Raw genomic sequence first — 24351 nt, forward strand, 5'->3', positions numbered from 1 at the left:
ACTGGTTAAACTGAAGCATAACATTAAGTAAAGCACTGTTAAAAGCTAAAGAGCTTAAGTTTGTTTTCGGACGGTGGGGAGAAGAGAGCTCTGTAATTTAGTGGTAGCAAAAAAGAAAGTCCTGTCTCGATAACAAGGTCATCTGAATAAAGACTTCTGTCTGCTCAGGACCAAGTGTGTCTCTGACGTCTCTGAAGACGTAAAGAAGGGGTGAGAGCAGTTAACACCTTGTAGACAAACATCAGAATTAAATTAACTCTGTAGCTGGCAAACAGTCAGTGTAGGGAGGCAAACAAATGTAATCATGTGCTACAATGGGCTAATTTTTTAAGAAGTCTAGAGAGAATTTATCTGAGTTAGTAAATGAAGCAGAGTTGCATTGAGCTTAATTAATTAAGACCCGGTTTGTTTCTCTTAAACCAGTGACCCTTGTTTGTTTCTACACTCAACCACCTTGTCCATCATTTCTACAACTACCCTGGTGCTGTTTTTGAGAGTTCAGTCAGGACCTGCTTGCAGATTTCTCAGCAGCATGATAGGAGCTCAATTTTTAAGTTCAATTTCATGGTGAGACATTTCAGAGCGCGTCAATTAGTTCAGGCATTTGACAGGCACTGCAACCTTGCAAATGTCCTCCAGAACTGAGTCAGCTAAAATGTAGACACAACCCTTGAGGAGGTTTTCTCTATCACCATATGCCCTCTGGAGATTTAAGAACATTAACCAAGTATATAAGGAGCTGAACTTCACTTTCCGACATAACAAACAAGACAATCAATAGAATTACAGGCAGTTACAGAAAAAGTACAAACATCCTCGTTGTTACCTCCACTGAGTGATGAGAATGGTGAACAGGGTGTATGATGATAAGGTACCCAAGGCCACTGCTGCAAACTGCCCACCGCACTTGTAATACTACAGAAGAGAAAAGCACAGTTCAGACAAAAGCATATTTTACAAGCTGTGACTCAACAGCTTCGTGATAAAAATTGGAGCGGCAACATCAGACCATCAGGCTCCACTGCTGGCGTCACAAGGTGTTCTGAGAGCGCAGTGTTTTTGATCATTCCACTATGAAATTGAGTGTTACAAATGGACGGGAAACTACTAGAAGTAATCGTGCTAATGCTTTAGCTATTTGGGCAATGGAGTCTGGCGTCATTACAGGCAAGCTGACATTATAGTCCAGAGTGGAATAATAGCAGGAAGCTATAGAAGAGCCAGTGCTGGCCAAGGAGGGGGCATCTGTTTAGGGCATACTCTGCAGGAGGACATTAAGCTGCTACAAAAGCTTTGGGATTCATCATTGGCACTAATGGGCTCCGTGTTGCCACCAAAAGTTCATGGGGATTCATATTCCATTTAGAATGCAAATGAGACGATATTCCAACAATTAATTTCCGGACAATCTGCTTTGAAGAGTGTTTAGGTGATGGACGGTCCTGTACTAACATTAATAACTGAATCAGTAACAGCAAAATGAAATAAGAGGCAGGAGATTGTAAGCAGTGTTTCTGGTAGTATCCTACAATAAGTTAATGGCCAGAGCAAATGACTACCAACATCTGTCGGTTAATTTCACACAACAACTCACCAAAATGGCACTGACGAGGCCCATCTCGAAGACTGTGGGTCCTAGGTTGAAGACGATCGCACTGAGAATGAAGGAGATGCCTCGTGTGCCACGGTCGATGGCCTTGGACAGCGCTCCTGTCTGGCGGCTGAGATGAAACCCCAGATCCAGATTGTGCAAGTGGAGGAAGACGTTCTTGGCGATGCGTCGGATGGAGCTCTGGGCCACCTTGCCGAACACAGTGTTCCTCAGCTCGTTGAAGAGGGCCGCACAAGCCCGTGACACGCCATCTGGGATAGCAGAGGAGACCGAGAGTTTAGCACAACAGCTGTGAAAAGCAGCGCTGCTGGGTGCTATCTGGTGAAAATGCATCCCCCATCCCAAACAGACATGACTGTTATGGAGCAGCAAAATAAGAATCTGACCCAAATCTTCGCTGTCCTGGAAGATGTAACACAGAATATTGAGATAGTTAAGACAGGAACAGGCTGAGGTATGTCACATGCTCTACAGTAAGGGCATGTGTGAGGTGGCAGGTCCAGTTTTTCCACTTCATCTCAGGTCTGCAAGCCCTGCAGTGCTGCAGCAGCAGTCTCTCCAAGCCTCTGTAATTACAGAGCAGGATGCTGTCTAAAGCCTCGCTACTGTGGCAGACCAGCACACTGCAGACTGAGGCAAGGAAATCTATGTCCATGTAGTGTTGCTGAGTGTGCGTGTGGCAGAGAGCAAGCAACATGTTTTAGCAGAATACTACAAGAGGGGGAGGAGGAGTTCGTAAGAGTGTCATGAAAAGATGTGACAATGAGTTGTCAATGAATGGGCCTGATTTCACCACTGTCTGCGTCAACACTTTCTCTGGCTGATCCACACTGATGAGGGTGGATGCACTCAACAGTCTTCCTATAAAATGTTATTATTATTGTATAATTTGAGTTTTGAAAAAGAATCTACATGGGAGTTATAATTCAATGAAATCACCAACTTAATCAAATCCAAGAAATTACTCCTATTTGATTCCGCTCATTTCTCAAACTGTTACACAAGCAGATGGCGAGCATGGCTGTCAGAAATTAATTTTAGTCCGTGTTTAAATGACACATGGCCTTTCTGTGGTGATTTCAGCGAGCTGTGTCAATACTAGACTTTTCTGCTGAGACCAGGAGTCAGGTTAATAATTGCTCTGTCTGCCGGTCCTCACAGGGCTGTAATGTGGCGTTAAATAGGAATGCTCGTCTAATGAACAATGTGTCCACATCTGACAAGGTAGGTAGAGAACTATACAACCTTTTCATCCGAATTACCCTGGACACCACAGGCTCAAAGTACCAACTCACGTGTGTCGCAACGAAGGAACAAAAGATTACAATTTCTTTCTTTAAAAGCATATCCTTCATTCTTTCTCGTCATCCTAATTTGTCCTGTCTGGAGTCCTGTTCATGTGCTCCAGTTATTCAACACACAGCATTAGTGTGCAAGACCTAAATGGGCTCATTAAAATAAGTGGCTACAGGGCGAAGTGTACATTGCATCCAAGCTGATCTCAATCAAGGCCGGAGTGACTTGCAGAGGGTGTTAGGTTCACAATACAATTTCTTTATTTTAGCTTTTCATCAGCAGCTCAGAGTAAAAAAAAAAAATCCTCTAATCATTCAAATTCACACTCTCGCATCTCAGCCCTGAAAGGGAGTCTCTCTTAAGGGAAGAAGTGAAAGAAATATCCCTGGCCTCTTGGCCACTTTCAAAAGGATATTAGTAATTTCTTCCCCACTGCTTTGAAAATGTATCCAGCTCTGTTTGCCTCAGGAGCACACAGGTATAGTACTGAAAAGTCGTCAGCATTCAAGGGAGGGCTGTAAGGATTAATAGAAGTGAACTCAGACAGAGCACATAATGTAAATAATGTGAGGGGGAGGCAGAGATTGCGGAGTGGCATTGATATGAATGTGTTGGGAAAGGTCATCCTGTAGATAACAGGCCGTCCCACAGTCCCCTCTGATGAGCGCGGCACCTGCCAGTGCAATACAAGTCTGGGACTCACAGCCAATCAGCACGGCCGTTGCCATGGTAGCCACTGTGCTTGGCGCGTCATTCAGGTTCAGCATGTGTCCCGACATCTGGTTAAGCTCGTCCACTGCATACTTAAACATGAAGGGCACCGTCACATTGGTGATCTGGGGAGGCAGAGAGGGAAGGAGGACACATTCAGATGGGAGAACGAGAAAAAAAAAAAAAAAAAAGAGAGGGAGAATAGTTTCAAATAGCCCATTAGATAGACATATGCTCAATATATTCCAGAGCCATTTTTTGCCATTGGTCCGCTGTACATTATCTATGTATGTGCACCCCACGTGCTTCACATACATACATATCCTTGAATGCACCTGAAAAGGTTATGTAGGATTCACTGCCTAAATGTATGGTATGCTGTGCGAGTGCTGATTCTTCCTGACTAGCTCTGCTGGTGCTTCCTGCTAATGGAATTGAAATGGTTATTAGGGCTAATTAAAAGCACAGGGACAGCTGTGTGACTCAGGATAGGCGGTCTGCAGTGCATTAGGGCAGCCGGAGAACACAGCAGCACACCAAAGCATTTTCATCTGAAACCCATTTCATTTGAACCTCTCAACCCCGAACACACGGGAGAGCTTTTTTTTTTTCTAACTTTTCTTTTTGTTCCATTACCCCTGTCAAATTCTGCAGGATATAATTCAGACAAAACAGTTAAAATAATTAGATAAAAACAAGAGTTCAAGAAAAACACGTCGACTGTGCTCGGACTGTATAAAAAGGCACCAAATAATGCACCATTTGTACTACAAAGGCTACATCTCCAGGGATCTTACTTTATACACATGGGTATTATACAATGGACAAACAATTGGAGCCCTTCAAGAGGAAAAAAAACCCTGCCACTTTGCTACCAAGACAACAGCACATGGCAAAAAAATATATATTCCTCAATTTTACCACTAACACACGGTAAGGTTGGATGGGCTCTATTTTAATCCATTAATTTTCGACACGGCAGATTAAATCGACACCCTGTCAATCTGTACCTGGAGATATGTCATCTCATAGGAGAGATATTGTGTCATGTAATGGAGAAGAGGCTCCAGGCTGTCATGAATAAGCTTCATCCTATAGCATGACACACAGACGGAGAGGGCAACGTTTGAGGCCAACAAACACAAGAGCTTCTACATAATCAGTTATTTGGAATGAAAATGTCACTGATAATGTGGAGTGCGGAGGGGTGATGCGCTGTAACCACATAATTATTTAGCTGATTTAAAAATTGCCTCTGCACTGCTGGTGGCTTCGTCTCAAACAGGCAAACTGGAGAAATCGAGTCTTACCCCAGCCAAGCAGGAAAATTGTGGAAATAGATTGGATTGCACAAGTGTGCTCTCTCCTACTTAACATACACTAGAGGGAGCCATGCTGAGGGCAGCAGGACATGCTTATTTAGCAGCTGAGTGTGTGTGATTGTTTTCCAGGGTGTAAATTAGAGACCATCAACAAAGGAAGAGGAGATACATCATTCACTGATTAATGCTGGCAGTTCATTATTTAAAAAAATACTATCTGTTTTTAATGCACAGTGTTTTTGACACAGTGTAATTATAGTGAGCACTCATGCTGCTTTAGAAAATGCAACCTTATTTAACTGTGGTTTGGAGTTTACCTCAAATAAAAATAAATATAATGTAACCTTGATCATGCTGTATCCTGTACAACTAAATGAATCTTGGCCTGATTGCCTAACTCTACTTAGACTAAGAGAGTCGTGTAAGAGAATCATGTAAGTACATTAGCTTAAAAAAAGCCAAACTACAAAGTAAGTGCAACTTAACTTAGACCATCTTCTTATCCAAGGTGTAGTTGGAAGAGATGTTTTGTGTCCAAATCGTTTTCAAATTCAACACTGCACTTCCTTGCCTCCTTAACAATACAAATGCCACGGGTGAAGTCGATAAGATGAACATTTCTCGAGACATGCGAGCGCCAGACAGACAGAGATTTCAGGAGTTATCGGACAAATTTAAAACCTCAGACTTCAATGTAGAACACCTACCCAACACTAAAAAATACTCAAACTAAGAAAAGAGAGTGAGGGTGGTGAATTTAATTTCCATAACCTCAGCAGCCACTTACACAATCTATTATTCTTATTATGACTGTGTGTGTTGTTTACCTGACTGCAAGACATCTTTACATGGGAAAATTAATGAACACCTCCTCAATTATGCATCACATCACAAATCCTAGAGATAATAACTGCACTGTCTACAATAATTTCACACATTGTCCAAATTTTTGTAACACTGTCAAAACCATCAATAGCATCATCAATGTCATAAACACAGATGTGAGCAATACTGGTATGATGGGTGGTGGGGGCTGTGATTTATTTTTTGCTTTCATTTTACGTAATTTAGATCAGTGCTATTATTGTGTTATGAGATACAGTATTTGCAGTATTCCTCTTGTCTTTGCTGTTTTACCATTTAAATATTCTCTTGTACACCTTATTTACATATAATGATGTACTTCAAAAAAACAGAGAAACTAATTTGAGTCCAACTTATGCAACAAGTTTTTATTGAGTTTTTTTTCGGTTTTACCAAGTTGTATCTGAAAATGTGGGTCCTAATGTAATCAAAGATTAACTACGATTAATTAGTATTTCAGTTTGAAGGTAAAACAGCCGAATTGTGAAAAAAGGCTAAATATAAACCAAAGTCTTCCTCAGTGTTAAGTGGCTGGACTAAAAACAAAAATATCTGCAATTGCAGAGTATGGGTGAATAAAACTACTTTAACAGATGGACATTATACGACAAAAACTAACAAAGAAGTAAAACGTGAAAGTACATCTTTCATGATGCCGCTGACGATAACCTTACCTTGGTTCCAGCAAGCAGGGCCAGAGAAATGGCCACACGGGCCCGCAGGTCAGGTCTGTCCTTTGGCCACACATAAGTCAACATTGCCGACAGGATCTTGGCTGAATTCACCTCCTTCAGCTGTGGAGAAGAAAACAAAAGACTAGTATGCCCTCAGATCATCGTCCCCCAAGTTTGTTCAACTCATCTGTCCTGTGAGGCAGAGATCAGGAGGGTATTTACTCTCATGTTTACTTTCTAACCTTCCTGATGTTCACTCATTATCACAACTAACTTGCATTTTGTGTTCAGTGTGACAGTTGGGATGACCTAAACATGGCTCTCTGGGCAGACACCTGGTACATCAAATGTCAATGAGATTCCCTCGGGGGATCCAGGAGAAGCTACGACAGCAGACTCCAGGTGGACATGGGTATCCAGCCTGACACTAAAAGCCTGGGAGACACCTGAGCTGTCATCTCAGCTGAGGTTGAAAGCCCACTGGTGCCAAAATGGCTGTTTACCCAAACTCTACCACACACCTGCCACTGGGACTCTGCACCGGCCAACGAATATGCAGTAATTACTCTAATCCACGCAATATGGTGGCATCATGTTACAGCACTGCTATAAGGCAGCACCTCTTATCAAATAACTGTGAAACTGTGCCCAACACCTGCCTTTAACCAAAGACAATCAATCTATGCATGTCACTGCAAAGAGAAGATAAACATTAACAGCTGAGTGAACCACTGAAGGTTTATGCACCATATGTGCTGAAGGCCAGTTAATAAATAATAAAAGTAGGTCTAACTCAGTGATAGTTTATTCAAAGTCTGCTGCAGCTTTCGGAGAAAAACTTGTAATACTCTTAAGACTGTGAATAAGAGATTTCAGTTGTTAATTTGTACTTATAGCTATAATGGTTGTTGGATATATATTGATGGGCAAAAATAGCATATGTTGCTTTTTAAAATTAAAGTTGTGTAGACAGACTAATCTAATCAAAGAACATAATTGGACAATTAAGTGTTAATTCGAGATCTGAAACTTTGTCATTGCATTTCAAACCTACGCAATTCTTTCATTAGAATATATTAATATATACTGTACAGAGCCATATATCAGCCTTAGATATCTCATATATTTCCTTCAGCAGAAAAAACAACCCCGATGACTGAAAAAAACTGAAATTATTAGACGAGAGTACATAATCCACTGTCGTGTTCACTGCATTATTTTCAGTTCATATGTGCACTTAATTTAGTCTGCATATGCAGAACAACGCCCTAAAAAAATTGAAAAACAGGCATTTTTATAACCAATACTACAAGAGGATACTGTTCTCACCACATTTTTGGGATCAGCATTCAGCCTTCCCCCAGCATTTCCGTGCCAACATGTCCGTTTCTCAGTCACCTGCAAATGCTGTGCAAACAACATACATTGTTATTCTTGGTTGGATTTTAATAACAAACACTGATTCACAATCATTCCTCACAAATACTTACTTTTGCTGCCTCCAAAATCCGTCGACTGTTTTCGCTTCCGTTTGTGTTCCATGTCGCTGTTCGTAAGTGTGGGGGGGAACTCAGCTGAAACACATGACATGGCTCATTTAACTGAAGTTTCCAATGCAATTAATTTTTACCTCCACTTAGAAAGAAATTTTTTTGCCCATGTCTGTGTCTTTGTTTTTCTGAACAAATTTCCACAAAACTTGGTGAATGAATGGGAGATGGGCAAAGAAAGAACCCATTTCGTGTTGCAGGGGGAATCAAGATTTACTTTTCTTAACATTGATAAACAGGGCGTTTTCTGACATTTTCAACAATTTCCAAGGGAATAATTCATGAATCTTGATGAATAAAAAAAATCTGGCATATTTTGGAGACTCATGTGTTTGTGCTATTCGGTGCAGCTTGATTTAAACAGGGCCTTGGCAGAGGTACGCGCTCTACTGAGTGACATTCTAGTTATGGATGTTTTAAAAATCACAAACACTAAAACCCCATAAAAAAAGATCAGAACTAAAAAAATACTATACAAAAGGTCAAATACACAATAAAAACATTAAATTCAGATACAAACAAAGTAAAAAGTTTCTTCTCTAAGAGTATTTAAAGACGTCATTACAGTTAAATATCACCAAAGTCAGAGTTCAAAGTTTAGCGACGTACTGCACAAACATGAGCAGAGCAGAAGTTGAGTAACAGTAGGTTTTTTTTCAGAATATGTCACCAACATAATAACTTTAACCTACACAGTACAGCACAACCTGTCCTGTTGTTTATGATCACCTAGTGTATTTAAACAATGTGTTAGCAAAAAGTAAGATTTACTATGAGTGTAATGACTCATCATAAACCACTTCATATGTTAATTGTACATGTGTTATTAAAATTGAGCCTACATCACAAAAACTCAAACAGGACTTCAGGACTGCAACTAAGGAAAATTGCTAATTTTATTTTTTATTGATTACTCAGTACAGCTTTGGAGCATCAAAATATCAACTACACAAAAATACTATTTAACATAAAAAAGCAAAACAAAGCACCTCAAAGGCTGTAATTACACAATGTGGGATATCAGTATTTCAGTTGAAAAATTACTGAAATTATTAATCGATTATCAAAATAGTTGTAGATTATTTTTCCGTCGGCCGACTCAGTTGTTTATAACTTTAGTTAATGTAACTGTTTTCTAGATAAGAGAGTTCCCAGTTTCCAAAGTTAGCCTCAGTTCACCTGGACAATAAAATTACATCAGTGATTATCGCAATATCATTTCAGCAATTGCAATATAACAAATGTTCACTATATATTAATTATGGGATTGTGTACAGCGAGGAGTTATAAGACATAACTGATCTATCTCAGATTTGTAAAATCTTTTTTCTGTTTTGCTTGTTGCTTTGTTTGTTGTTAAAAGCACAACCTTCACTCAGGGGCAAAAATCTGTCTTTAGACATGAAGACTCGAAATGTATTATGATAATGATACGAAATGTTTTATTTTGATATAATTTTTGGCCATTTTGTCCAGCCCTAGTTCACCTGGCTAAAATATTGTAATGTCCTCACTGATACTTGTCCCACAGTCTCCATTATGAACATGCAGGTAAATCTGCACCTTGTGGAAATAGTTTCAACAAACACTGAACATTTAGCATTTGGGAGTTGGGCTCACTGGCAGGAAGCTGTCATGTATATTTTAGCTAAATGTGCCTAACGAACAGGAAATGAGTGTTTGTTGGGCAATCAATACAGGACAGTGATCACGCCACGTAAGTTACATCAGCAGTAACGTTGGCTCCTCGGTGTCAGTCACTTATCTAACATCCCTGACCCCCTCAGTCCACACGTGACTGGGACCACTCACACGAACACGAGCTCTGACACGAACAACAATCATCTGACATGAGGTAAAATGTTAAAAACAGACCGTGTCATCACGATTCGTTATGGCGTCGAACCACTGTATAGATGTTTACCCAAACAACGCCACCAGGTACCTTTATAGCTAGGTAACATGCTAACTGACGCAGCTAACATCCCTGGCATATCCTTACACTTCACTTCATCAGCCACTCTTGCGAGCAGACGACTGACTGTGACAGAACCATAACACATAACTTCTCTCAAAGTTAGTTTCCACCACTTTCCCACCTCTGCCCTTGCGTGGTGACTGTGTCGCCCCCCAAAACACCGTGTCCTCTCCGAACAACCCGCCTCCCCGCGGCCCTCCACTCACCGCGTAGCCGCTGTGGTGCTTGTGCTCGGTCCCCTTCCCGCTGCTGCTTTTATTCCAAACGTGGTACGAGCTCGTCTGTCGGAGGAGAAACGCTAGTTTTCGTCTTTGAAAGTGAAAGCCGCATTTCAGCGGTGCCAACATCGGCGCCATGTTGGACTAAGGAGGAAGGCGGTAAGGCAACACGCCGGCTACGTCACATCCGGTCCGTCTGCAACGGGCTGTCACTTTCAAGGCTAGCAGGCTAGCAGCTGCTCTACGCCAGGGGGGGAACAAACCGCGAGTTCGGTTTTAACACGACGTCGCTGGGCGCCTGGAGGTTAGTGAGTGTTCTCCTAATGGCCAGTGTCGGCGTGTTGTTAGCGTGAGCCGGATACAGCTCACTTTGAAACACGGGTCAAAGCTAAAGACTGAACACGTTGCGTGGCCGCTCGTCTTTGTCAGACAGCGCGTGAACCGTCAGCAAGTGGGTCGCTCGGTCAGGAAACGCTGCCTGGGCCCCTTCAGCCCCGCCGATCTCCCACCCAGGATGCCGTGCCACAACCAGCAAATGAACAGTGTCAACAGTGGCCAGGACCACCCAGTGAAGCAGGTCCGGTTCGCTAACAGCAGCGGTGTCCCCGCGGTGCTGAGCAGCTCTGAGCCCAGTGATGCCACCACACTACTCAGTCAGGAAAACCTGGGACCGCAGTTCAAACTGCTCCCTCTCAACGACCAGATCCGAGAATTACAGACCATAATCAGAGACAAGTGAGTCCCCACTCTCCCACCTTCACATCGAGACCACAACAAGCCACATGTGCCCATTAGAAGTGTTACTATTTATTCAGAAATCAGCACCTCCAGTTCAGTTTAAAGACGAATCTTCAAAGGGTTCATGTAGAAATGTGAATCTGATCTGTGAGTTTATGGTCTCTACAAAAAAGATCCTCAATATGAGTATGATGGGCAAGCAAAAGAAGAATCAATAACTGTTTACCTCCCTAGTAACTAGTCACAAAAGCCAAACCAATCATAATCTAGCTTTATTTTAGGAGGCGTGTAATTAAAAGATAAACAAAGATAAATAAAGAGACAACATTCAAGCTTAATCACAATTTAAGTGTCATTAAGTCAGATCTCATATAACTGTAAAGTAGAAGGTCTTCTAGCCTTAGATTGATGGTGTGTGAGGTCATGATGCACCAGTCTCACCATGTGAGCTCTGATGAATCAGCCTAATGATTCATCAGCAGCGATGATTCAGGGTAATTGACTGATTAACAATAACACCTACTTTACTATAAGCTCACACTGTGCAGACACACACTGGTCGAACCCACAGAACCTCCTTTCAGTTTCCAGTGGACGCTGCAGGGTTTACAACACCACCAATTACATCAGGCTGAATTTTGTGTCAAACATTAACATGTGTTGGGTTTTAATATTTGACTGTAAGAGCATGACATAGCTAAAACAAAGACCTGCAACAAGGTGACATGTAAACTAACAGACTAACTCAACAGCATGTGTGATGCAGTCAAAACAGTTGAATAAAAGTAAAGCAAAATTGACGAATGGCACTCAGCAGAGCGCATACCTCCACCAAGGCCCAACTGTCCCCTTATGAAACCACATTTAAATTCACTAGATCTGGATTTTTATTAAATATCAGTCCTCTAAACAAATTATTTTAAATCTCGCAATGTTATTGAAAGTGAAGAAGATTCCTGGATCCGCCCCCTGATGTTGATCCGCACCAAAATTTGATAAGTTCTTTCCTGACCCATACGGCATTCTTACACTAAGTTTAATTGAAAATTCGTCCTGTAGTTTTTGCATAATTCTTCTAACAAACAAACTCAGACAAAAACATAACCTTCGTGGCAGAGGTAGTAAGGGAAACAAAATCTGAAAAAGTTAAATGCCCCTGCCATATTTAATTTGTATTTTTATTATACATCAATGCATTAGGGTAGCAACAAAATAAGTTTTTAATTTTTCTGTAGTTACAAGTTCATGTTACACATACACATAGAGGGATGATCCCTGTCCATTCCCCACAGTGCAGTAAAGATTTAAGTTAAAAGAGACATGAGATCTCTAGTATTGGAGCCGTGTTCAGTGTTTGTCAGTCTCCTAAACTGATATTACCAATCTAATATCTGTTTTTCCAGGACAACCAGCAGAGGAGATTTCGTGTTTTGTGCCGACCGTCTGGTAAGATCATGACTTCATTACTACACAGTGTAAATATATATGTGTACACTTATAATATGCTTCTTGCTTTTTACCAACAGATCAGACTAGTAGTTGAAGAGGGCTTGAATCAGCTCCCCTACTCAGAGTGCACTGTGACTACACCAACAGGTGAGGATCTCTCTCTCTAACATCAAGTCAATGGTTTAAAGGTTGGACCCAGAATCTGGTTCTCCTGGACCATTCTTGACAGAGCAGACTGACTGCAATAACGTAAATGGTTAAATAAATAAAGTTCTCCAACCCTTAAGCAGTTAACCTTCAGCATTGTATATGTACAGTAAGTGGTCTTGTTCAGAGCAGCTACATTTGTGAATGTTCCACCTGCATTTTTCACCACAGGGTACAAGTATGAAGGTGTCAAGTTTGAAAGAGGCAACTGTGGAGTCAGCATAATGAGGAGTGGTGAGTTAAACCCTCTCTTCTATAAGGACATGCATGAAGTATGTCTCCATGCATATGTGATTTGTGCCAACTATGTAGTCATGCTGTACATTCGGCTCTGTACTTAATCAGAAGAATAGGCTATTGTGAGCGCTAATAATTACATACCTTTTATCAGCAGTCAGTTCCTTAATCTCAGTGAAAGTTAAAGATTATTAGAATACTAAATAATATAACAGAAGCATGTTTCATGGGGAATAGGACAGATACAATTCTGTAGTAGGTGAAGGAACTGCAGTCAGTGGAAGTGACTCATTCTCTCTCCTTCAGACTGAATGCAGCTGTTATCAGTCATATGAAAAACCTCTAAAAGCATATATGACAGTAATGAAGGCTAATTTCAGTCCTTTCAGTCGTGCTCCAACCTGCTCTATATGAGTATTTGTGCACTCAGCTGAGAGGCCGTGTACTGCCAGGAAGAGAGAGGATAGTCGTCTTCAGTGATTGACAAGTATTAGCAAATAATTTGAAAAAAATATATAGAATTGAACTGATTGCACAGACATGGGCCACCATCATTGGACGGTCAATTTTGGGAAACACAACTGGCAGCAATTGACCAAATAAATTTATCATCTTTATCTACGTTGTGCTTTTAACTACAGAGCAAGTTTTAAAACACAATTTTAAGACAAAACAAGCTAACTCAAATAGTCACTGCTGTCAAGGTCTCAGGCCTCTGTCATGTGAGGAAAATCTACCTCAGACTCGCACTGTAACTTAACCTGTAACTATATTCTGTTTACATTCTGTATATTATTTAAATGTTTTTATTATATTTCATTGTGTTTCTATTATGTTTACTTATTTTTTACTTTTACTGAGTTTCTATTTTTACTCTCCCTTTTACAGAAAATGTCCCTGTTTTGGAACTAATAAAGCATTATCTTATCTTATCTATTTACAAACTGTGTTGCCTAATTCACTTTCACAATGATTCACTACATTTACAATCCGAAAGGCAAATGCATTCAAACTTGCACGTATTGTTTTCTTTGCCAGTCCTGACAGCCGTGGCATCTTACCACATGTGCACATGGGGATTTTTAATTGAGTTTTACAGAACTGTACCTCGAGCAGTTATCAGGATAATATACAGTATCTCTGGCCGATTCCTATCTGGATGGTATTGGGCATAAAAACAATCCCTTCACACTTTGGTTTGGACCTGATGTTATGTGAGCCTCACTGCCAGGGGAATAGTCAGATTAAAATCAGTACTGTATACAGTATTTAAATGGTCTGTGTCTGCCCACAGGCGAGGCCATGGAGCAGGGTCTCCGGGACTGCTGCCGCTCCATCCGCATTGGCAAGATCCTCATCCAGAGCGATGAAGAGACACAGAAAGCCAAGGTCTACTATGCCAAGTTCCCCCCAGATGTGTACAGAAGAAAGGTGCTGCTCATGTATCCCATCCTCAGTAAGTAACAGAGGGCTGCACTCAGTTTATCCTGCTGATGACTCCAGTTTACCTCCTTCAGTAGCTTGTAAATGTCAAGAGATGTCCATTTTTGTGCAAATGTAAAAACATTTCCATGTATTTATTCATTTTGAGAAATCTCCATTGAGTTGACCTTCACACCGACTCAGCATTTCCACATCATAGAGGGCCATTCACACTGTTCTGATAATTATAGCTCTCATGGGGGAAATTATACACTGCCTGGTAGATAGCCACCAAGCTGCTGAATAGCATAGTAAGAGCCAACAACAATGGTATCTTAATAGCCCTGGCTTCCCAATGTCAAAAAGCTGTATTTTTCTCCTCTCGGTTTCTGAAAGGATATGATGGCAACCAAGCCAGGTTGAAGATGTGTTTTATTATGATGGAATGATGGGTTACACTGACATGTGCTGACAGGGTCAGAAATTAAAGCCTGCCAAGCGCCCAGACTCATGGGCAGATCAATCAGCACACAGCTCAGTGTATTTTTTTCTGATGCTAACATATTGCATCAGTTATATGCAGTCAGATTTTTAATTTGGAAAGTTTTGCATTTAATCCTTTTTTTCATTAAGCTGATTTATTGTAAAGTGAGTCAGAAAGTTTTTTGTGTAAACATAATGACAAGTTATTGAGTATAAAAGGTGGAATGTGAATCAAACGTGAAACCTTGACCTTTCTGTGTCTGCAGGTACAGGGAACACAGTGATTGAAGCTGTGAGGGTGTTGATAGAGCACGGAGTTCAGCCCAGACACATTATCCTCCTCAGCCTCTTCTCCACACCTCATGGTAAACAAACACAACCAACACACTGCCACTGCAGCTCATCAACAACTAACTTTTATTTATGCACCATATCTTACATTAGATATACTGGTGGTAACCACAATGCTGTTCAGTGATAATGGGTTCTACCCAGCAAATCAACAGACAGGGGTTTTCATATGAATGAACAAAGAAGCTTCATTACCTTGTTAGCATGTGTTTGTTTGTCAGCAGGATTACAGAAACACTTCTGAACATATTTTTATTAAGTTTAGTGGAGTGATTGGACATTACCCGAGGAGGAACCCATTAATCTGTTTAGCGGAGCCAGAGAAAAACAGCAGACAGGATTTTCTTTTCACGTTCTTTAACATGTCGAGTTAGGATGTTACCCATGGGGGAGGTATGCGCCCTCCCAGTTTATTTTTTAAATATAAATCATTTTCCTGGAAATGTCCATCTTAAATCATTTTAATGTAATATTATGTAGTAATTTGTGGACTTTTGTAGTTGTCTGTCTGTTAACTGAAGACCAGATTTCAATGACATTTAATGTGGATATTTATGGTTTCCCACAGAGGGATTTTTAAGCCTGTGACCTTTCCATTACTGCCATCATTGAGACCAAGTTTCCACTTTAACACCATATTGCAATGTGATGTGCATGTTACCATAAGTTTCTTAATCCTTTAATTCTCTTAAGAGGATGAAGTTTGTTGATTTTATTAATCCCACAGACGTTACTGGGGTCGAACAAAAGAGGTGTTTTAAAAGCCTCCTAGTGGTCACTGCAGTGTTTGCATGTTGAGAGAATGTCAGCTGGTGGAAATGCTCAAGAACTGAGCATGAGATCCATTTGACAAGGCAGTGCAGTTTTTAATCCTGTGAGGACACATTCCTTAACCACATTTCATTAAAAAACGAACCATAGAAAATGAGTTTATTTTGCTACAACTTCAACTAATTCTTATGGTAGTAATGCTTTGAAAACTCCACCTCATATGTTACTTTATTATTCTTCCAGGAGCCAAATCTATAATCCAGGAGTTCCCAGACATCACCATTCTGACCACAGAGGTCCATCCAGTGGCTCCAACACATTTTGGACAGAGGTACTTTGGCACCGACTAAACTGAGGAAAACCTGAGGAACATGATCTGCGACCTGTTTTGACATTTATTTAAATATTCCCTATGTTCTCCTTGTTGTGCCAAATACTGCAACGTGATCTTACAATTTCCCAGATTGATACAAAATTGATAGTGATTGTATTTATTATGTTTGTTTGTTTTGTTGCGGTGTATACTCATGCTATAAAAAGAAAAATACTCTGAACCATGAGGAGAGTTCAACTTGGAGCATTTTATTTTGCATGTTACAACAAGTGATGGATCAATAAAGAATTTATATTTGTTAACAGACAGAACAGAAAATGAATCAGTGTCAGTATTTCTGGTGGTTTGGGTGTTTAAAAGGGGAAGTACCACGTTCACATACTCCAAAGACAATTCAAAAGGGACCACGTGTGCTTAAGCAATACTGACGTCCTGTTTGCATAATGAAAAAAATATTATCTTGTTTTTATAAATATCCTACTATCAGATAAAAGCACATTGCTTAGAAGTGTCACTTGATAGAGCAAAATAAACAGACACCGCCCGCAGCAGTTCGGAAAAAAACAGAACATAAGAACAATAAATAGACACAAGACGACATGAAGCACTCAACATCCACATCCTAATGTTTAACACATGCACAGAATGTCAAACAGTTTTAATCAATGTATTTCTCAGACATGAGCAGCATATCATTTGGCTTACCCAGCACAGTTAAAGATTAAAAATCAAACAGCATCAAGGTTCGATAAAGGCCCGACTCACTCACTTACAGAAATGGTTGTGAACCGAGTACAGTGGCCATGTCCATGAGCCCGATGGCCTTGATGAGAAGAATCTGTTACAACGGTATTTAAAATTCCAAATACATAAACACAGGAAGTAGAAAAGAAAACAGAACCGCATATTGCAGAAGATCACTGACCTCTGCCAGCCAGTGGATGAGCGTCAGTCATCATTTATATATGTACAGTAAACTGCATGTTTAAAAAGATCTAAATTAAGAAGAAGAAAACAGGAGAATCTATATCCTCCCGTGTGATGAAAACTATTATCACTTTACTTTCTCATCACTTTGTCTCCACATAGAAGTTTTATCTTACACAGGGATGACTGATATACTAGAAAACAAGATTATGATACTTAATTTTTTTTAAATATTTGTATGTTTTTTATCTTCATCGTAGACTTTAAAATAAAGATTCAGTGCTTTTTTTTATTTTAATCAGCATTTAAGTCATGATACACATTATATTCAGGATATGATTCCCCTGGTGAATATTCTGAATACTGATGTATAATGAGCAGTAGCTGCCAACTAAAGCAACAGATATAAGCTAGTTGTGTTTTAATTACCATCACTGGTCTGATCAAACATTGTTAATGGCATCACAACTCAAATATTATTGATAAAAAACATGTATTTTGTAAATAGGCGCCTAAAATGGCACAATGTACTAATGAGCAGGAAGCTGGATACATTCTTAGGAGAAGAGAAACTCCCAAAACACAGGTATAAATATAGTAATAAGGCGCAGGTATTCTAATATGTTTATCTTCATTGAAAAGAAAATGAAATAAAATATTATTCCGCAAGACCCAAACTGATAGAGATATGACGACTAAGTCTCAACAAGAGATCTCCGGAGCATCAAGGGTGTGAGGTCCCTGTACAGATCAAACTCTAAAGGTGCAACACTGTAAACTCAGCCCAACACTGAAACAGGGAGTGTATAAAACATCACAGTGTCGGACAGAAGCTTCCTAATTAACAGAGGCCGGAGCCTTGAGATGAACAAAGGCAAACATACAACCTGTGATGATCAACAGTTGCCTTCTTGTATGCGAGGTAATATTTGACTAGATGTTTTTTATTTTTTTTGTCTGAATCATCTGATGTGTGTCCATTCACGAGAGCAGAGGTGATCCATCCATCCAGTGAGTTCCGCTGTTCTTCATTTTGTAAAATAGCCAGGGTACGAGTGGCCATGGACAGTTTTTATCCACTCAGATTTTTGTTTTTCAGTGTCGTACATCCATATCATTTGGAATGCATCTACCATGTGGTACAGTGTGCACAATATACTGTATATCTACATGCTCCGTACCAGTGTAAAATGTCCTTTTGTTGAATAACTATTCCTCCATCTCTATGGTAACAGAGGGGTCTTGGTCGTCAACTGGAATGAGACAAGAAATTTCAGCATGTAAATTATTATTTTCTTTCAGAGCTTTTCTTCTCACGGATTCAGCTCATTTAGTAGTTAACCACCAGGTGGTAGCAGAATGTTATTGTTGGAGTCTAACCACAGCGAACTGTAATACAGCTCACTGTACAGTGGTTTGGTTTGACTAGTGTAGAACGTTCAGACTTACACCTTCTGATCCAAGGTTGACAAAGTCATGTACAAATGTGTTTCCTATACAAAATACTGGTTAAGGAAATTGTAAGGTCTTAGATTTGACCCAGATAAATTGCATATATTGATGTTTTTTCAGGTTCCTTCATTATAACTGGTCAAATCTAACTAGTGGAAGAGAAATAAGGAGAATTCTTTTAATTTTAATACACTATCTGTATTATTTTTTATGTAAGACAGAAAAAATCTACGACCCCTTATATCAGTCTTTAGAAGACAGTTAAAGTGAAGCGATCCCTGCATGCATTTGTCTCTTACTATCTTTAGTTTTGTTTTGACTTCACTGTGCAGAAGTGAAAACTACAAAATAAAAATAACTCTGGGAAGACTATGCACATCAACCAGTTTCTAAGCTTCTAAACTAATTATAAGAGTCAACAGCTTCTGAAGGATAATGTGAGGCCAAAAGCAATAGCTTGCTTTCTAAAAGTGACAGATATATAAATATCTGGCAGAAATATAAATTAGTAAAAGATTAACAACAGTAATGATAATAACAATGATACCTCCTATGTTATTGGTAATAATTATTTATTTAATTATTTATAAAATATTTAAACTAATAACCTCATTAGAAGGTTTTTTTTAAGATTATGGAGATTATATCAGGACATTAAGCATCACCAGAGAACTGATAACATTTGCATTGTGTCAGAATGTAACTGCTTGAAATTCACTTAATATCATATCATAGATAAATTGAGAGTCCTCTCTAACTTACTGTCACACAGGAGTAAACTCATGACATTCAAATATCTTAGCAGGTATTGATAATATTCCTTATCGATCAATAATCCCTTTTTAATAGATCGATTAACTTTTTAATAGCAATTCTTTACATATTCTTGCTTAATGAATTATTTTATCTGGATTCTACTTTATCAAAATAATGGCAACACTTGTTTAATATATTAATCATACTGTCTATGGTGAGCCAAGAGGCAGGAAAAATAGCTCATATCCATATTTTCTGGTGCCAGCCATCTCCCATATTCGATATGGATTATATCTTGTCGTAAACCACTTAACTGCCACATTTTATCGAGGTTAAACTCTCTTCAGACTCTGCTGCTACTGACAAATTTGGTTCAATTTATCAGGCGCCACTTGTCCTGGTTGATATTACAAATACTGTTCTATTTTTTGGCTTGAATAAAAAATAATGTGTGTTTAGTAAGTATTTGACCTATAGGTATTAAAACAAGTCTGTGTAAGTATTAGATATAGCAAATTTAAAGTGACTCACCCAAGCTTACTTCCTCAGAGCCATCATCTGACTCCTCCCACATGTCCTCATTAGCCAACAGGGGATTCTGGGACTCAGAACTCCGATTCCTCAAGGGGAAGTAGTGACCGTTCCCTTGGCTGTCATGTACATTGTGTAAAAGAATATCGAGGTTAGTTAAACCGCAATGACCAACACCTCATTCTACATTTTGTTCATTCGTGCCAACACTGATGTGAAGATTTTTTTAATGTTTCTGTTCATTCACAAAGTAAGTCTAAAGTACACGTGCATACCAAATGCCAAATGAGCAGGGAGAGGAGAATCAGGTGATTATGCATCTTAGCTCACCTTGTGCAGATGGGGATAAACCACAGTCTCCGATCCTCTCCAAATACCTGCTGCAGGTTTCTGCGTATGCTGACATTAAAACCATTTCTGTCTGGTCCATTGCAGAAAACTGGAGCCGAGAAGGCCTCTAGAAAAAGGAGAAACAACCGTGGGTCACATTATGTTTTAATGCTTCAACTCTCCTCATCTGCTTTTACAAGGAACAAACATAACAAAAATAGAGCTCCAGCAAATCATTCACCTGTGAACCCGAGTACAACTTACTCAGCAAAATCTTTAAACTTTTTTTTCAGGTAAATATGAAAACCCTCACCTAGAGTTGATCTGTTCTTGGCCACCAACCAACAGTGGTAGCCAAAGAGGAACATGAGACTGACGAAGAACATGAGCGCCACAAACATGAGGAAGAGGACATGGAACTTTGCAGGCCTATTTGGAAACTCCCCCTGAAGGAGAGACACACAAGTGAAAACTGGAGGAAATGGTTGTTTAAAAAAAAGGGTATAACTCATGACTGAATGTGAGGTTGTTCTCTGTTCTTGGGCAAGTGCCATCTTGCTGATTATGTACAACCCCAATGTGTCATATGATTGCTTTATTTGATGCGGAGCATGAGACTAATGACACTCACCACCCAGAATTTGAGGAAATACTGAAGGACTGTCGCTGCAATGAATACACAGTACACCATGGAGTAGGAGAGGAAAAGCAGGAAAAACTTGTAGTTGGAAAATCCCACACAGTTGTTAACCCTAAAAGAAAAAGTAAGTTAGGTGTCAGAGCAAAATTAATACACGAAATTATCCTAACTAGGGCTGGGCAATAAAACAATTTAATTAATTATCGCAGTATAATTTGAATTCATAGCAATAAACAAAAGTCTAATATGTATCAATATAATGTTTATGCATTGTGCACAGTGAGGAAGTACAACACCTAATTGATCAACCTCAGATTTGTAAAATGTTTAGTTTTTATTATCAAGTGTTTGTGATTCTCTGATCATAAAGAAGAGCTTAAAACCACAACCTTCACTCTGGAGCAAAAATCTGTCTTTAAACTTAATATAAATCATAATGTGACTTTTATTTTGTTAAATATCATGATCAACTGATATGAACATTTTTATTGAGGTATAATTCTTGGCAATATCGCCCTGTTCTAATCGTAAGAAAGAAATACAGGCTCAGTTCTAACTTACCAGGGACAGTGGTGGTCCATCTTGAGAACGCATCTATAAAAGACAAAACATAAAACTCAGCACTAATGTCTTGATACAATTTTGCACCTCATTTCACTTTCATTTTGACTTTCAGCTTTCAATACATCCATCTTTACAGTGTCTGCTATTTCCTTTTGGTAAACTGCTCTGATTGTTCTGATTGATCATAGGAATATTCTTTCCCAGAGATGGCATGTGAGCAAAGCAACACCTTCTAATTATCACAGAAGTCCCTGGTCAACAAATATCTCGTTGCCTGGGGTAATCTCTCTCTGCAAGTGGATTGGGGAGGAGAGGGGGACTTACGTTTCACAAACCGAGCAGTGGTGACAGCGGTCAGGCTTCAGTACCTGGCAGCGGTCGCAGAACCTGATAGCTGGAGACAAGAGGATGGCCAGTTGAATGAATGACATTTGAGCTGAGCTTACCCCTCCACTTCAGCCTCAATCTTGGTCTTAGCAATCAGCACTAATGAAAGAGATACATTGACTGATTACTCTGGATGGGGATGCTCAGGCATGCACACTCACACAAAGCTTATTGTTCTGGCCTACTTGCTTTCAGCGCACACAGATTATGTGCAAAATGATGGACTGTTGCTAATGCACCTGCCCTTTGACCCCAGTGGTTTGTAGATATGGCAAAAAAAGAGGGAATAATGAAGGAGTAAAATATAGATCACTGGACGGGTCAGTCTACCTCCGGATTGCGCTCGAGTGGAGATGGGCAGTTTCTTTGCAATTTCAACCAGGATCTGCTTCTGAGCGTCTGGCCTCTCCTCCATCTCGTATCGTTGCTTGTCCGAGTATGAGAGCTGAAACTAGAGCAGCAGACATACACCACGATAAACAGCACATTGGTTTTATAATACAGACTTTACCCACTGTACGACAGGTAAATAGCATTTGGTCCAGGCTACCTTTTTGCATGGTGAAGCGGGAGGGGTAAAGATGGACTTCCAGTAGGTCCAGGAGAACATCACGAAGCAAACATGAAATACTAGTAGATAGACGACTGCAAGTAATAAAACATCAGTCACAATCATGCGAACATATGTCACTGTAGCAAAAAAGTTAATTTGTTGTCAACCTCCTTTTGAGCTTGAAGCACAAGTACTAGTGAGTTTCTCACCCTTTTCCGCTGTGTTGGTTATTGTAACTGTAAAAAAAAAACAAGCACATGACATATTAAAAGCACAAGACGGATTTCAGAGACTAGAAACAGAGAAGCTGTGTGTCTATGCTAACGATGGTTTTTTCAAAAGAGGAAGGACATTCAGTGGCTAACACGACTAGCCAGATTTAAAGGCTCAGAAACCGAACCACCGGCCTCTCGATGAATAAACAGTCGACACTGACATAACAGTGGTGACGATAGAGTCCCTTTTAAAAAGCTAAACCTCACATTACGCAAATGCGAGCACACACCCTGCGCTACACTTCCGCCTGCTTTGCTAGCTCCCGCTGTCTACAACGCAATTCTATGTCAACACTGCTGTGCGGCAAGACGCGACGTCCACACTGTAAACACCACAACAACGACAGCTTCTCACACTCACACAGGCACAGCTCAAACACGTAGGCGTAGTAAGACCACAGCGCCACGGAGGTGATGATTAGCACCGGAATCCAGGAGAAAACCCTCTGACAGCATCTCAGACCTCTGGACAGAGCCATGTTCCATCTCAGCGCCCGAGCGCATCTGCGATCGACTGCCAGGCCTGGGATTCATCCATCGGCCGCTTCTGGGAGCGATTCACCGCACTGACCTCGGACAGACCGGTCTCTAGGATAAGTAATAGATTTTATTACGGTGTAAAAGTAAGAGGACTTTTAATGGTATGGATTTCATTAAAGGGATGGTTCACCGAAAATTGAAAATGCATTCGTTATCTACTTTCCACTATGCTGATGGAGGTTGTGGGTGAAGTGTTTGAGTCCACAAACACTTCTGGAGTGTCAGGGGTGAAGAGTGTTGCAGCCAAATCCAATACAATTAACGTAAATGGTGACCGATTCTTTTCAACATTTCACCAAATGATAAAGAGACAAAAAAGAGGGTATTTAGATTAATTAAAACAGTAAATGATTGCTTCATCCTTGCTACTTTACGACATGTTTAGCATACAAGGTGGAGGGTACTGCATTTTTATTATTTGCTTGAAATGAACCCAAGTTGGACTGAGCAAGATGAAGATTTGTTTTATTCATTTATTTATGAAGATTGTCCAGAGGAGTGATATGCTGATGAGACACAGGTGACACGGAAACATGGGGGTAAAAGACAGAAAAACAGCAGGTGATTGATTTGAAAATAAAGGAAAACAACTACAAAGAGTCACATGGAGATTTTCTTGTCGGCCTTATAGGGGCCATCACATAACATTGGTTCATTCCAGTATATGTAGATAACGATACTGATGTTTTCAGGCTGATGTTGACATTTCGGAGTCGTACAAGATATATATGATATTGATTCAATATGAATAAGAGATGACAAGCAACATAGGTCACCAACTGGACCTGAACCAGGGATTGATTTAATTTTAACAGAGCTATTTTTCAATTAAGAGCTCTTGTTTACTCGTGCGCTTGATGTGTAGGTTACACGACCAGCTGCGTTTTTCTCTGCAGGCCTCACACACAAACAAGACATTACATAATTGTTCTGACCTCCCAAGAGCTAAATTGGATCAGAATTCTTTTAAAGTGAGCCTCAAACGCTGCTGCAGTTAATCAGCTCTTTAACATAAAGAATAAAGTTCACCCTGTCGCTCAGTCAATGACATCATCTGGGGTTGTTTTGCGTTTGAGTTTAATGTGATAATTTAGCACAGACGTACATCCCGGACCTCCTCAACTTCCACAGATAGCTGGCAAAACTTTCAGATTTGAGTGGATTCAATTAAACTCTGAG

At 40.0% G+C, this 24351-nt stretch overlaps 3 protein-coding genes and 1 long non-coding RNA gene across 5 annotated transcripts in view; 1 reads left to right on the forward strand and 3 right to left on the reverse strand.

Annotated features, from left to right (window-relative positions):
• Positions 1-10539, reverse strand: part of abcb7 (ATP-binding cassette, sub-family B (MDR/TAP), member 7) — a 23138-nt gene extending 12599 nt beyond the window's left edge. Inside the window, exons 1-7 of the mRNA XM_034597651.1 lie at positions 10214-10539; positions 7970-8053; positions 7809-7886; positions 6480-6599; positions 3612-3744; positions 1595-1863; positions 827-915 (exon numbers count right to left, since the gene is read on the reverse strand). Of these exons, the coding sequence (XP_034453542.1) occupies positions 827-915; positions 1595-1863; positions 3612-3744; positions 6480-6599; positions 7809-7886; positions 7970-8053; positions 10214-10363 (923 nt within the window). The 5' untranslated portion in view covers positions 10364-10539. The remainder of the gene's footprint in view (positions 1-826; positions 916-1594; positions 1864-3611; positions 3745-6479; positions 6600-7808; positions 7887-7969; positions 8054-10213) is intronic.
• uprt (uracil phosphoribosyltransferase (FUR1) homolog (S. cerevisiae)) lies at positions 10391-16530 on the forward strand. 2 transcript variants are annotated; one of them, XM_034597653.1, is made up of 8 exons: positions 10391-10529; positions 10655-10960; positions 12367-12409; positions 12490-12559; positions 12791-12853; positions 14151-14312; positions 15028-15126; positions 16127-16530. In XM_034597653.1, exons 2-8 carry the CDS (start codon positions 10740-10742, stop codon positions 16231-16233), a joined length of 765 nt encoding a protein of 254 aa, XP_034453544.1. In that variant the 5' UTR covers positions 10391-10529; positions 10655-10739; the 3' UTR covers positions 16234-16530. The 2 variants fall into 2 exon arrangements, with proteins under 2 accessions (XP_034453544.1, XP_034453543.1); XM_034597652.1 differs by having other exon boundaries at positions 10414-10960.
• Positions 16445-23156, reverse strand: zdhhc15b (zinc finger DHHC-type palmitoyltransferase 15b). The gene is made up of 11 exons (XM_034597655.1): positions 22994-23156; positions 22567-22593; positions 22355-22449; positions 22135-22255; positions 21742-21811; positions 21415-21447; positions 20845-20965; positions 20527-20659; positions 20214-20340; positions 19884-20002; positions 16445-18397 (listed from the first exon to the last, which is right to left on the reverse strand). The coding sequence occupies exons 1-11, from the start codon at positions 23109-23111 to the stop codon at positions 18354-18356; spliced, it is 1008 nt and encodes a 335-aa protein (XP_034453546.1). The 5' UTR covers positions 23112-23156; the 3' UTR covers positions 16445-18353.
• LOC117769065 lies at positions 18397-19875 on the reverse strand. The gene is made up of 3 exons (XR_004615150.1): positions 19301-19875; positions 18582-18637; positions 18397-18533 (listed from the first exon to the last, which is right to left on the reverse strand). It is a non-coding gene; the product is annotated as an uncharacterized LOC117769065 (long non-coding RNA).
• Positions 23157-24351: the final 1195 nt, after the last annotated feature.

This window comes from Hippoglossus hippoglossus, chromosome 10, assembly GCF_009819705.1.
Source record: "Hippoglossus hippoglossus isolate fHipHip1 chromosome 10, fHipHip1.pri, whole genome shotgun sequence".
Taxonomy (NCBI): Eukaryota; Metazoa; Chordata; class Actinopteri; order Pleuronectiformes; family Pleuronectidae; genus Hippoglossus; species Hippoglossus hippoglossus.

Bases quoted from the DNA above. Each gene is read 5' to 3' on its own strand.
- uprt (XM_034597653.1), top strand. From the start codon at position 10,740: ATGCCGTGCCACAACCAGCAAATGAACAGTGTCAACAGTGGCCAGGAC. The intron at 12,410-12,489 runs GTAAGATCATGA...TTTTACCAACAG, and splicing joins TGTTTTGTGCCGACCGTCTG to ATCAGACTAGTAGTTGAAGA. The intron at 12,560-12,790 runs GTGAGGATCTCT...TTTTCACCACAG, and splicing joins CACTGTGACTACACCAACAG to GGTACAAGTATGAAGGTGTC.
- zdhhc15b (XM_034597655.1), bottom strand. From the start codon at position 23,111: ATGGCTCTGTCCAGAGGTCTGAGATGCTGTCAGAGGGTTTTCTCCTGG. The intron at 21,812-22,134 runs GTAGACTGACCC...TCTTGTCTCCAG, and splicing joins CACTCGAGCGCAATCCGGAG to CTATCAGGTTCTGCGACCGC. The intron at 20,966-21,414 runs GTAAGTTAGAAC...TTTTTCTTTTAG, and splicing joins ATGGACCACCACTGTCCCTG to GGTTAACAACTGTGTGGGAT.